This window comes from Macaca nemestrina, chromosome 13 (assembly GCF_043159975.1).
Source record: "Macaca nemestrina isolate mMacNem1 chromosome 13, mMacNem.hap1, whole genome shotgun sequence".
Classification (NCBI taxonomy): Eukaryota; Metazoa; Chordata; class Mammalia; order Primates; family Cercopithecidae; genus Macaca; species Macaca nemestrina.
Window position 1 is genome coordinate 107175105 of NC_092137.1, and position 14675 is coordinate 107189779.

Consider the following 14675-nt stretch of genomic DNA (forward strand, 5'->3'; position numbering starts at 1 on the left):
AGAACTATGGGACTCACAGAAAAGCAAAATTGCTGTGTAAGTACACACACACATACACACACACACACACTGCAGATTAAGGGTCCGGAAAAATGCAAACTCCTACCTCAATGAGGAGGTAGGATTAAGACAGAACAATTTGATGTGAAACAAATACAATTTGAAATAAATATTCAAGACCATATTCGTGTATTGCTCACCTGATTGAAAGCATTAGCAGATTATTAGTCTAAAACAAAGCTGAGTCTGTCCTTCACTTTCCCAGCACTATAGGGTAAAGTGCCAAATTAAGTACTTATTAGGATTTTATCACCTGTATCCCCAAACCAGGCTTTAATTTCTTTCACTCATTCCTAAGGCAATTCCCATCCACCCTGCATGACAGGAGCTGGGAACTTACTGGTTCCTGGTCATTTCATACCCAGGGTCTAGGCATGTTTGGGTGACCCCTTGGACTCTGAGCAGGTGCTGCAGACAAGCACTTTCTACTATGGGGTGAATGGGGTAAGATGGCAGGGCACCTGCCCTATCACTCATCAGGAGTTGGCTCCTGGTACACTTCCCTGCCCCCACAATTCCCCACCCAAGTGCTGAGTCATATCTGACTGTGCAGGCAGAATACTTTGCTAGCAGTCGCACCAGCCACATCAAAACTTTAAAGACTGGTTTGCTTTTAAATGTACTGAACAGATTCGTCTTCAAGCAAAAATATATGAGCTACACACGGCTACATTTTATGACTGGTAACAGCAGATGTGTGGGCGTGTACATGTTCATATATAATTTCAGCTGTTTCTCTGACATTTTGTGCAAACAAATCAAACAGCTCACCAAAACTAGTTGTAAGTTTTATTTTTATAAAATTAACATAAAAGATTCTTTAAAAATCTGCAGTTATTTACAGCAGTATTGCACAAGTAAAGTGGCAATTACCCTGTCAAAATTCATCAGTGCAAAACACAAGTAAGCCAGGGAAACTGCAATACAAATGCTACATATGCTGGGTCCTAGAAAACAGGTTAGTGATGGATCAGTATACAAACAGATCAGTGCTATTTATAAGTGGGTACCTGAAGAGTTCTGATACAGTAACTAGTGGTCACAGAATCTGAACATAAAACATGAGAGAGCTTCTATGGTCCGAAATTCCCAAATAAAAGTAGTCAAGTTACTTAGCTGGGAGCTTGAGGATGCTTCTTACACACAATGCTGTTTAAAGTAGACCCCACGTTCCCCCCGCCCTCCACATGTGAGTACACACACACAGGAACCAGGATAAATCAGCAGGGATGGCAGAACCACCTGCATGGAACCACCATGAAGTCTCCTTAAAGCTTCCACGAGCTTTCACATCTTGACACCCAGTCCAGTGGGGCCCCAACCTCCCCTGAAGGAGATGGAGAATCAGGAGGGCATCGACCTGAAGAAGCAGACTGACCAAATGCGGTGACCAAATGGGTGGGGCGTGGGGAGGGCTGTACAGTTAATTAAAATTAGCTCCTGAAGACAATTTAGTCCAGCCTCAAGCACAGGAAGTCGCACAGCAGGTGGGGGAAAACCCAACCACTCACAGTTGTCCACAAGGGGTTAGTGGCCGGAGGTGGTCCTGAGGCAGGAGCCACCTGTCCCACCCGTCCCCTGGTCTCGCCCGGCCCTAGCCCTGAACAACTGCAATGCAGCACCTCCGGAAGTGACACATTTTAACTTTTTTCTAAACACTGAGTTGTCAGGGATACATTTTCAGTAGAAAAATCTTTCCCACCTGCTAATACTTTGGTTTTTTTTGTTTTCCTAAAGATAAAGCCTGGAGTCAGCAAAATTTGCTTGCATGAGAAGCTAGTTGCTTTGGAACAAACAGAAGGTTGCTGGGTATTTCTTGGAGTAGAATTTTGTAGCCTGCCAGACTGAGTTTCTCACTGGCATCAAACACACACTTCATCGTAAGGGCGGCAAAGCCCAAGAATTGAAACCCACTTGACTGGAAATACCAGGACCCAAAGCTGGAGAGCCACCCTGGAGGACCATGTGGTCTGCAATGAGCTCTCCAGTCACCCCCTACACCTCTCAGGAGGTAACTTCATGGAACGGCAGGGGTGTGGGAAACAGGGATGTTAATACTTTTCAGAAATTAAGACATTAAATAAGCAGAAAATAAATATACAATATTTCTACAAGTTACAGCATTATGAAACAGTAGGACACATCACACAGAAAAAGAATCTACAATATTTACAATCCTTGATTCCGAAGAAGTTTAGAAAAACAGTGATTTTTTTTACTCATTTATGCTGTACAAAATTTTACAAGAAAGGTAAAGGAAACACAATTGCACACAGACATTTGGCTCAGTTGATAAGTAAAATATGACCTACTAATCTAATAAATACTCACAATATATACATTAAGAAGGGGAACGGCAGACAACTGTATTCCACTACATTTTTTAATCAGAAGGAATTTTAAACTTGATTTCTCCACAACCCCCACCCCCAACATTCTTCATCAACTGGTTTCTGGGAAGGACATCTGAAGAATCACTCATGAAGCTCTTTTGTGTGTGTTTATTGTGTTTCTGTGTTAAGTCACAGGACACTTTTTACAAACCTCACATGGGGGGAGGTTGTCAAGGCACAAAACCTGCATTAAGTTTCCAAAAAGGGGATTTAATTATTTTTTCTACAAAAACGTGTTTTAAAAAAGGTAAAAACGTATACCCACGCGAGGCATACTTTCTGCAGAGGAATCTTGATAACCAGATACATACAGTACAGAGCCATCCAGTCATCGCTTTAAGTTCTGGTGCCAACAGCCTGTTCTTTAATACTCCTACAATTCATAGAATCTCTAATTTCCTCAGGAACTGTTTCCACATCCAGCCTGGAGGCCACCAGGCCAGAGGGAAACGTGCTCGTGTGTTGAACACAGCCCCTGGGCAGCGCAGGACAGGGCCCCCGGTGCCCGGCCCAGGGCTGCACCCAGTGTGTGCTCCCAGGGGCTGCAGAGCTGAGGAAACAGAGTAAAGTGCTCTAGTCAGGAGACTGGCACATGAGTACAGGGATCCTGGGAGGGGGCGCCCAGAACCAAATACATCTTTGGTGTGTGTGTGTGTGTCCAGCAGGCCCGCGGCTGCAATCCTACCACCGCTTATAACCGTGGGCTTTGTGTAACCCTACAAATGGGCTCGAGACACATTAGGGAACAAGTTGAGCTCCAACACAGCTTTAAAAATAAGTCAAAGTCCCAAGGAGATTCTTGGTGAAACGAAATTATTTAAAGAAAGAATATTTGGAATTAAATCATCTCCATCTAAAGGAAAAAGTGAATATGCAATACATATATATATATGTGTGTGTGTGTGTATATGTGTATATATATATATTTTAAATTATGAAGATACAAGTGTTTAGATTTTTCCACCTAATTTAAATAATGTGAACATTCTGGCTCTTCTATTGGGCAAAACACTAGTTGCCAGCACTGCTGATTCATTTAAAGATTTACTTATTTCTTTTAAAAGCTGTTTAATGATTGGAGTTTTCAAAAATTTTAAGAGTTACATAGTTCACAAAATTGTCTTCCCTCCTCAATTTCACTGCTCCCTAACCTGACTCTTTCCTGTGTCTCCCTGGGTGTCTGCTGCCTATGAAACGACTGACCAGCGTGTGGTTTCCTTCCATTGCACTCACAAGGAGCAGGCACAGAGAAAGAGCACCCTCACTACAGGGCTGGGGGCACGAGTGGCCTGACAATATCCAACTGTCCTGGAAGAACGAAAAACACAGACTTATGCCCAGAATTATTCTTCTATGGTGCTGGTGGAAGTGGGATGAAGCCTATGTTTCAAAGTGAATTTAAAGGAGTGGGGCCAGTGGACTGAATGCAGGAGGACTAAAATGCAGGAGGCCAAGCAAATGGCCATCAGAAGCCCTGTCCCAGGCCTGTGCCCATTCCCATGGAGGCGTGAGCTGGATGCTGCAGCTGGACTCTGCTGTAATGGACACGGTGGCCCTCTGGGACCTGATGCTGACAGTGCATCCTGTGAACATGGGAAAGCCTGCAACCAGAAAAGCCAGCAGCACAAAGGGGCGTAGCACTTAGGTCTGTTGCTATTACTGCTATTGCCTCTTCAGAATACTTCCCAATAACATACTCATCAAAATGGAATGAAAACCAACACCAAATGCTTCCCAGTTAATAACAGATCACTCGAACTGTGCAAGATACAGGCGGATATTAACTCTTGTTCTGACTCAGTTTCACTTTATCATGAAAATACACTGGATCAAATCTATGAATCTGAGTCCAGACTGGAGGTACATCACACAAAGTGATGAGGAAAGACGGAAAAATAGTCTGAAATTTTGCCACAGATGCAACTGAATTTATAAAGGTATGTAAATATTTACAAATGGGACTGGCATATCAATGCAGGTGACAACAGACCCTCTGCCCTTTTAATCAGTTCCATTTCAAAAGAACTCTTTTGGTATTAATAAAAATAATTTTAAAAGGTCAAAGAGGCAATAGTAGGGAAGGGAGGGAGTATATCACACCTCTCCCTGTTTAAAAATTCTGTAATCTCTAAAAATAAACTAAGGCAGCTTTTTAAGTTAGCTGGCTCAGTTTCCACTGCAGGGTTTACATAATCCTCTGAGAATAGGCCATAGGTTCTTAAAATTTTAATACAAAAATTATTCACAATTGATTAAAAAGTTTCCATTTCCTTTTTGAAAAACCTTATTAAAGGTGATGGGGAAAACACACTGCATGTAAACACCATTCTTACACAAAATCCTGTTCCAAAAAACCATGGTTTGTACATTAAAAAGCAAAGAATGCTCCCTCCTTTACATTCACAAGAAACTTCCATTAGAAATTCTGCTGTGTGGTGATGAACAGAAAGGTCAAGTTCCCATCCAGCTCGGTGTCTTCTGAACACATCACCTGCCCGTCCACCAGAGAACCGCTGGCTGCATGATAATGGCACCAGGAGACCGCGGTGCTGGGGCTTGTTGGTTCGAACAAGCAAAATGTCTGCACGTCTCTCGGCTCCGCAAAGAACCTGTCAATGCATTCTCCACACCAGGCGGACAATGTAACGCAACAGTCGTAAGATAACCATTTGTGGGTGGTCTTCGGCTGCTTGGTAATTATTCAAAAATACCTGAAACAACAAAAGGAAAGCTTCTTAGTTTCTCCCTAATTTGGGAGTGGGGAGGGGAGGGAGCCCATATTTAAGTGAACAACCAATCCCAGCTTAAACACTATGAAAGGCACCTCTTCACGAGCACTGTATCACAAAGCACGATTCCTCCCTGAGACTGTGAAGAAAACTTGTTTTCATTTCCCTGCAAAGGGGAAGACATCCCTACATAAAGGGCAGGCATACCAATGATTTACTCCTTAAAATAGAAAAAAAAAAAAAAAAAAAAAAGCACCCAAAAGAATGTTTGAAAAACTCAAAGAGGAGGTAAAGCAACTATCTTACCACCCAAGTTAATTGACATTCAAATATGCTGCAGATTCCCTCAGGGGTGAATTTCTGGTAGCTGTAATTTATTTGAGAAACCAGTGATGTGGAGTAATCTGCCCTAAGAAGCTAAGCAAAGTCGTGCAGTGATGCACCACTGTGCCTCTGGCTGCTTGGCTACGATAAACACTGTGACCCAGAGGGGTGCCCATGGTCACAGACACAGGCACTGTCAACCCCCATCCTCCTACCCTCTCGGTGTGCGGAGGAAAGAGCAATCCAGAACATAAAAAGCCTCGGTGCCAGTGACCAGCCTATGTTTGTTACAGGCTGAGGAACTGTTCAAAAGGAAATCACCAGCTTATTCAATGCTTTCAGGGTCCTCAGGTCTTCCACAGCGCCCACTTTCAGGTTCTAATCCATCTTGTGGGTAAGTGCAAGGTATAAATTCAAAGTTGCCAAAGGCGGCGGCAACACAACACATCAACCTCAACGCCATGAGCTACCAACCTGGTTCGCCATTCAAGTCTGAAATCTGCCCTGGACATTTCTTAATGACTAATCCACACGAGACTGGGCTACGTGACTGTCTCTCCACAAACCCCCTTCTCACTGAGTGGGGGATGCCTCCAACACACCGCCGCGGGAACCACCGGCCATGAATCAGGCTGAGACAACTGTCCCCTCAGACCCCGAACAGCCCCCACAGACACCAGCTGCAGCTGCAGCTCCACTGTTTACACAAGCTCTGCCTCGCTTGTTTGACAGAATGGGATTGTGATAAGGCCAGGGCATTTCCCCTTTTCCTTCCATAACAAGATTGGAGGAAATCAGCTTTATGTAAGCGATTCCTGTAGAGGCACTCTGTAACCACAGTCTGTGATTTTTATCTGTTTTACACACAAGATTGCTTTGTTTTGATTTAACTTTCAAAATTACTTTGCTGCCTGTGTGTGAGAATAATTTAGGGGAAGGTTAATTTTAGTGTAGACTAATATTAATAGGTTGAAAGAAACTTATTCAAAATAAAACCACAACTTACTAAAATGAAGAAAGTGTATGCTATGATGGGCTAAGTAATCAATCCAGGCAGGGAAGTTTTGTGCCAACCTGCTGTCACTGCCATGCTCGGTGTGGCCAGAACATGGGGCTGACTGGGTGTCCACAGTCAACAGGACACCAATGAGGGGGCTGTGTCAACGTGAAGGGCAGACTCCAACTGCTGACACTTGCTAAGTTTCATATTCCAGCACTGGCAGCGTCCAAGGGAAGAAATCTTCTGTCCACTCTTGGAGGACAGCAGGAGGCTGTGACCAAGCTTAAGTAGAAGTCACCTCACGAGAGAATCTTTCCAAGTTTTTAGAGTTCCGCTTTCATCTCAAATGTAAAAGGATATGGGGTGTTCAAAGACATGCTGGACAGGGTGGGGAAAATGCAGGAAATTTTGGCAAAAGTTACACCCAATCTCTGACTCGTGAGAAGATGCTAAAGCATCGCAGTCTGCAAGGGTGCGGGGATGCCTGCCCTCTCAGACGGCGGGCATGACAACATGGCACACGCTTTTAAGTTGACAAGCAATTGCTTTTGGACGACATTCAACAGAGGAAGCCATTACCACGGATTCAAAGAGCTGTGCCAGCCCAGAAAGCATTTGACAGCTGGCACGGCCGGCTGGAGCTGCTGTTGGCTTGAAGCGTATGCCCGTACTGCAAAAGACAGCTGGAGGATGGGCAGCCCCTACCTCTGCAGACTGGCTGCCCTCTTAATACCTGCAGCCATAAAAATTACTGCGGCTTATGGTCAGGGCCTGGTGACACTAAACTGGGGCAAGTGGCCAAAAGCTGCAGTGGGGCGAAGACGCAGAACTAAGACTGACGGCTCAATGCTGCTCAAAGCGCCAACAGCTTCAGCCAGCTCCAGTGAAATCTCCCTGCGATCTAGATACGTGAGGAGCGGCTGCTACAATTCAGCTCCTAAACCAGGGCCTTTGGTTTTGGGGTGGTGTAAGGGGTCAGGAGGGAGTTTGAAGCGATTAGAGAAAGCCCCCTAAGATGGAATGCACTGGTGAAAGGTCAAAGTAAGGGCACACCCAGAGGCTTCTGGCCAGGGTAGCATATCCAAAATGGAATTGGAAAGTCAGGACTAAAAATGACAATCTCTGTATTGTTGGGGAGCTGCCAGTTAAAAGCAAGTATGACTGAGCCAGGAGCTGTCATTTGCAGTATGAGTGGTCCCTCGCATCTAATGTGGGCTAAGACAATAAACACACCCATAAAGGGGCATCAGCAGCCATGCCTGGACTGTCTTCCTGAGAGCTGCTCTGTCTGCAGAGCTGGCCTCCTGCCTAGAGTCCAGTAAGTCTGCGTCTGCTATAGTGGTTCTTAATCAGGTGGAAGCGACATCTGTGTATCACAAGTGCATTTAAGTTCTGCCACTCCTAAACTGGGTAATATAAAAAAGACACACTGTCTTTCCTGATTAAAAGCGTTTTTTTAAAAAAACTATTAAAATAAATACAAACAGGGAAGATGCTCCACTCCCCCTCCTGAAACTTCTGGGTGTCCTCCTCTTTATGGGCTGAACTGTAAACTGTGTCCCCTCAATTCATCTGTTGCCGTTCTAACCCCCCGGACCTCAGACTGTGACTGTAAGTGGAGACAGGGTCATCAATAAGGTGATTAAGTTAAAATGAGGTCACTGTGGGGTGGGCTCTAATCCAAGGTGTTCTTAGACAATCAGGACACAGAAACCCACTGGGGTAGACCACGTGAAGACACGGGATGACGGCATCTACAGGTCTGGAGGCTAAGTCTGCACCAAGATCACAGACTTCCAGCCTCCAGAACTGAGAAAAATAAATTCCTGTTGTGTGAGCCACCCAGTCTCTGGAACTCTGCACAGCAGCCCTAACTGACTAATACACCCTTTCACTGATGCTTATCCATAATTCTCAGTCTGTCACCCTTTAAGTGAAAACAATCCTTCTTACAGGGTTGGATAACTCTGTTTTAGTATAAATTGCAAAAATACTTTAGGAAGATATAGTAACTCATTTGGGTGAAGATTATTTTTAAAGACCAAATTGGCTAGTAAGTTACAATTGAAGTGACCATATATTACAGTTCTCTCCTCTCTCACTCTTTCTCTACCCAGACACACATACACACAATCACAAGTGCACGAAGAGGAGGGCCTCCACCCAGTTAGGTACTGTAATCTTCATAGTCTAAATCAAGAGCTATATGAGGACTGGGTTACCTGGAGGTAACTGCCTTTTGTGGCCATCCCATGTGTCCAGAAGGTGACTCCTTCAACATCCACAACCTTGTATGTCCCGCCAAGAACCAGTTCCTGACAGCCCCTGCTCCTCTCAGGGCAAGGGGCTCCAGTGGCCTTGATGCTGACCGGCATCAGGTGGGGGCCCAACTTCAAGGCACGTGTCTGTGTACCCACTAGGTCTGGTGGTAATAGCTGTGTCGCCAGCACAAAATAGTAAACAAGATAATAAAGTAAGGACAATACAGAGGCAAATAAGATGAGAGGGAGAAAAAACCTGGCCAGAGAGGAAGTCGGGGAGCCAGGGCAGGAAGGCACGAGGGTGAATCCCCATATCGAGCCCCAAAGAAAGAGGAGAATTTCTTGGAAGGACAAGAGGAGAATGGGCAGTGCAGGTGGAGAGAGAAGCTGGGCAGAGGCAGCAAGGCCAACAGGCAGAAGGGGCCAGCAGTTCAGTAAAGATAATCTAAGTAGTGGATAAATATTTATCATAAGCCAGAAGGAAAAATTATGCCAAGTTGCAGGATTGCTCCTCCATAGACTGTACCCTCTAAGTGTAAAGGCATAGGATTCTGTCTCTACAAGTTTCCTCAGCATAGACTTAGGCAGTCTTTCTCTGAAGACATGAACAATGCCCTTTGAGATGGTGTCGAGCATTCGACAGGGAATTCCTAAATAGCTCTTCACACGTCCCCATGACACCAGATGGCACAAGCTCATCTGGGTGGCAACTGGGAAGGAGCTGAGCCACAGGAATGCCGTAGCGTGGGGTTCCTGCTGCCTTGCCAGGGGCTGGCACTGCCACTGCAGCGAGGAACATTGAGTGCAGGGCAGGAGCATCTTCAATTTACACTTGAGACGACCAATCAAGTGTCAGGGAATTTAATGACATTCTAATGCCAAAATAATCACAGAACAACACTCTCTTGCTCAGTCCAGGGAAGCAGATGCTTGGAAAAGAAAAGAGGCCCTGGCTCCAGGGAACTGGTCAGGTTGAACACCAGACACCTATAGAACGCAGCTTTGGATTCAGCTTCACTCCCCAACAGTGAGAGGAGTCAATCCTTTGAAAAACTGCGTAGGGCACTCCAGGCCTTTGGACTTCGTGTGCCCAAGCTTGGGGATGGAAGGATTGCCATGGCCACCACAAATGAAATAACCTAGCCCACGCTTTTCAGTCCCCACAACAACCCTGAGTGCCAGGGGAGCATTCCCTGCTGTTTTGCAGCCAGTGACTACAGAGTTGGTCAAGCAAGTGACTCAAAGGGTGGTGCAAGACAGTGGCAGGACAGGATGGGTACTCTTGGTCCACATGAAGATGGAATGCCAGAAGCAGGACAGAAGTTAAACGAGGGCTTTCAGGCCAGCACCTTCCCTCTTTGCATGCCCTGTCCCTGTGCCTGTGCCTGTGCTGGGAAGGGCCCGTTGCTCCTCAGACCTGAAGGGGGCCTTGTTTCAGGCTAAGCTGAGGTCACAGAGGTTCTGGAGTGAGAACTGAGAATCACTAAATGATTTCCACAATGCAGCTCAGAATACAGCCCACTCATCCACACTCCAAAGGCAGGGTTGACACCCACTGGGCCAAAGGACTCAGTAAGTACCTCACTGACCTAGAAATAGCATCGCTCAAGGGAGGACTTAAATTAAAAAAGCACAAATGTGCATAACACAATTTAAAAAAAGGCTGAGATCAGACATGACATCAAGGAGTTATCCTGGGAACCAGGGGTGAGATGTGCCGTAAGACAGCCACAGTTAAGAGTTTCCTGGCAGTCAAAGCAACAAGGGAAAAACAATTTCGTCGTCATATCAAAGCAAGCTCAATTCCTAATTCTAAGAGGCATTCAAAAACAAGGTATACCTATACGACTCTGAGATGCAGAGGAATTTAACTTACTCAAAAACTTGTTTCTTTCAGAATTTCAACACTAAATGCATAGGGTGTCCTGAAAGTTATTTTTTATATGTAAGTATTTATACATACACTATATATTATTATATATTACATATAATATATAATAGGAGGCTGAATTTTGGACTGTGAGACCAGGAGGGACAGAGGGAATCTCTGTTCCAGGCTCAGGCAACTGAGGGAGCAGTCTCTCTCTGGTTGGTGTCTGATCCCCACAGGCTGCAGAAGAGAGGGCCTGGGATGGACATCCAGGAGCCTGGGAATACCCAGGGGCTGTCACGGCATCTTTAGGGCCACTGAGGTGGCAGGGTGGGACAGAGGACTAGGAGTCGCCCCCTGGTTCTGTTAGAACTACCACCCCACTACCCGTTCATAACCCAGCAGTCTAAACAGCATTTTAACTGGCAACCGAGTGACACAGAGGTCAGAGAGAAAAAGGCCCAGCACGTAGTCAGCATCATGTGGAGCTCTTCAGGAAGATCCGGTCTCTCTCCACTTTCAGACCAACCACCACAGTCAAACGGCAGCTGAGCTGGTATTTCAGCGCTGGTTCCACATGCATGTTGTTTTCAGGTGTCAGAGGAGATTGCTACAATACTGCCCAACACCAAATCCACTTTCTGTTCATCACCAAGGCAACGGGGATATTTGCATAGCTTGTGCCTACTGCACTTTGATGTCACCACAGCTGGGGAAAGGGCACTGGGAAGTTCCCTCCCAGATGCATGGTACCTTCACCCCAAACCAGTAGAGCACTCTCCTCCAGTGCTGCAAAGCTATGGGTGCTGCAGCTGATTTGCTATGGTGACAATGTGGTCTTCAGAAGTCAGATAAAAACTACATTTGCATAAGCCAAACTTTTATCCTATTTTTGACACACTATTTCAAAGAAATTATGATAGTTAAGGCTTCTTGTGAGACAAATCTCTTCTCCAGTGAATGTTGGGGTGAGGCTGTGCACTGAGGCTCTTCAGGCAGCGCAGCACAGCCCTCCACTTGGTAGGTCTCTAGCCTGTCAGACTCCAGACCTGGTGCTGGCTAAAGTGGGGAATGACTCCCGCCTGCCACTTCGGAAGTCGTCACTGTTCTATGGCCAACCACAGAGAAGACACAGATTGTTTTGACATCTGTGTGAGGCACCAGTAGTTGGAATATTAGATTCAGAGAAGAAACACACTGTTCCAAAATGTTCCAGCCTCAGAAAAAAGCTAAGTGAGATGTAATATAGTTTAACCACAACTAAAACCTCTCCACTGTGTTTCAGGTGGTACAAGTCTAGTGAAGGATGATACGAGAAGCTTATTAGTTTTGAGCGTCTGCAGCAGGGCCAAGTCTTAGTTTGTGTGCATCTTCATTTCCTCCTCAAGAGATTAAAAAAAAAAACAAAACCCCAGTTAGACCTCCTGAAGTCCCCTTCCAGGCACCTGCATCTCCTTCCTCATGGTTACGTGTTCATGGCCTCGATCCAGAGCAGCCAGGCAGCCCTGCAGGTGTAGGCACCTGCCAAACAGATGAGCACTCACACGTGGTGCAAACAAGCACAACTCCTCTAGCCCAATGCCCACCCAGCCATTTAAGCACACACCAGTGCCTCAGCCTCATCTCACATTTGCCTACACCCAGACACAGCATGTGCAGTAGGGTCAACCACACAACTCGTTTATCCTGGCATCTCCCTTTCTAAACGCCAAAGACCCACTGAAAAATGTTTCAATTACAGTTCAAAGTGAGAGGAAACAGAATTATGATAATAGATGATAATACGAATTTTCTAGCTCCATCTCTAAATGTTCTTACTTAATCTTCACTATATGCCTAAGGGATAGACCAGGAAATGGGCCTCCTAAAGGTTAAGGGTGGAGCCAGGGTTCTAGGTCTGACCCCAAAGTCCCCACGCTTCATGTTTTCCTACGAGATCACACTCTGGCTTCAACAAGTAACAGAACATGCTTGTTTGGAAAACCAGCAATCCATAGTCCACACAATCCCAGCCACATGTGCTCCCGAAAGTCTGAGGGAAGAACCAAGGAGCTCATCACCTCTGGCCATTGTACTTGTGGGATGGAAATGGGGTGGTCTAAGACAGGCAAGGAAGGCTCCTAAACCCAAACACTGAGCTGCCTCCTCCAGCTCTAAGGAAAACTCTTGCTGAACCTGAAAACTGTGCCACTGATCAACGGCAGGTACATGAGGAGCTTATCTAAGCTTATCTAAGCTCCTCATGACTGCCTTTGTTATGAAAACTGGCATTCTATAAACTCATGTGAGTGAAGTGTGGGGCAACCTATCATTGTATGAGTTACGTCTAATTTGAACTTAATATCTGATGTGCAGATTTCCATGATTCTTTTCACAGCCAGTAACAGAAAGCAACTTCTTTTATTAAACTCCAACATTCAATTAATGAAGACCTCCAAAGTACGCTGAGACCACACATTTGGGTTTGTGTTCAGTTTGTGCAATTACCAACAAGCAGGCTAAACTTTAGTCCTTGCCTTTGTACATTATTCACAGAAGAATGACTACCATTTATAAAAACAAGAATGAGATAGCACTGGGGATTTCACTTCTCAAGAAGGAGAGCATATAAGTATTTCAAATTCATATATAGTATAGGAAAATGCTAATGTAATGACATATTAAATTCTTTCCATCAAAATCAGTCTGCAAGCCACCTTCTCAACTCTACTTTGTCTGATTCAGGGCTAGATTTTGGTCTACGTGTACTTCAATCAATTCATGTCTGCACATGCCCTGGACAGAGTAGGAAGTAGGCAGTGTAAACAAAAGATCACTGTTTCTTGTGATCAAACAGTGGAAGGGTTTTCATTCACTGCTGGCCTCATCTGGAGAGCAGCTTCATGTGCTGCTGTCCACTGCAGCAGACCACCAGGACATGCCCAGGTCACAGTTAGCCAAGAGCAGTGTTCCTGCACATGGAGTGACTTGAGCTGGACAACCTGACTGCGAAGAACCTAGAAGCCACAGAAGGAAAACAACTCCAGCTTCAGTATTACGGGTGGTGGAGGGGAAAGAAGGAGGCATGCTGGTTGCAGAACGGCTCCAGTTATTCCAAGAGCAAGCATTTTTACATTCTAAGGGCTTTGGATCGCAGCCCCGGCCCATGGTCAAGACTCCCACCCAAGTAGACACTACCCTTCCAGTACCTCTGTTCCACATCTACAGAGGATCACAATCTATCCTTGCTGGCACTGCGTCCAGCAGATGAACCGGCACATGCACTCACACAGTTTGGGTGATGAAAGAAACTGGCAACAGCTACTGAAGAACAGTCTGGCTGTCTTGGGCTGACACACTCACGAGGAAGAGAAGGTGCAGGCTGCAGAAATACAAACACTGCACCACTCAGGTAAAGGCAAGCTGCTCACTTTCTCACAAATTCCAAAATAAAGATTTAGCTTCTCAGAGAACCTCTCTTCCCTCCATGCCCACTAACATCCCTGTGCTACCTAGCCTTTACCAACAGCCTCCCTACTCTCCACTAGGAGTCTCAAAGCTTGGAGTCTTAGAGAGCGCCCCGCACAGCAGACCTGCATAGGAAGAGCTGTGAGCGTCAGTGGCCCTCTGGCCATAGTTCATTCAGCAACAAATGCCTTTTAAGAGCTCCATGACCTTCACAGCCCCTGGGCTTTGTCCCACAACTGGTTCTCCCTGTGCCTGCACTACTGGTGCCTCCTGCCAAATCTTTAAGAATCTGAGCATCAAAATAAACATTGAGAGTAACGCATTGTAGCCCATTGAATAAAACAGGAATCCATGAATCCAAGTTGGTATACTAAATAATTATATGAGAGAGAAAGGAAAGCTCTTCGTCCTTTACAAGCTCTGTCATATTACAAATGGAAAAGTACTAACTTCACAGCGGAAGACACCACCTTGGATCAAAGTGAACCTCATCAGTAACAGGACAAATGGACATCATGTGCCTCCTGTTGTGCCACACTAAGGACACATCACCTCTGGAGTGCTCCTGTCAGAAATGCAAAATGTGAGTCT

General features: G+C 45.5%; 1 protein-coding gene across 6 annotated transcripts in view; it reads right to left on the reverse strand.

Annotated features, from left to right (window-relative positions):
* Positions 1-836: 836 nt before the first annotated feature.
* LOC105471817 (BCL2 like 11) overlaps positions 837-14675 on the reverse strand; it is a 45142-nt gene continuing 31303 nt past the window's right edge. For all 6 annotated transcript variants that reach the window (XR_011612006.1, XR_981364.2, XR_981365.3 and 3 more), the window contains one exon: positions 837-5164. Coding sequence is in view for 3 of the 6 variants with exons in the window: in XM_011724562.2 (XP_011722864.1) it covers positions 5066-5164 (99 nt within the window). In the remaining 3 variants the exon portion in view is untranslated. The remainder of the gene's footprint in view (positions 5165-14675) is intronic.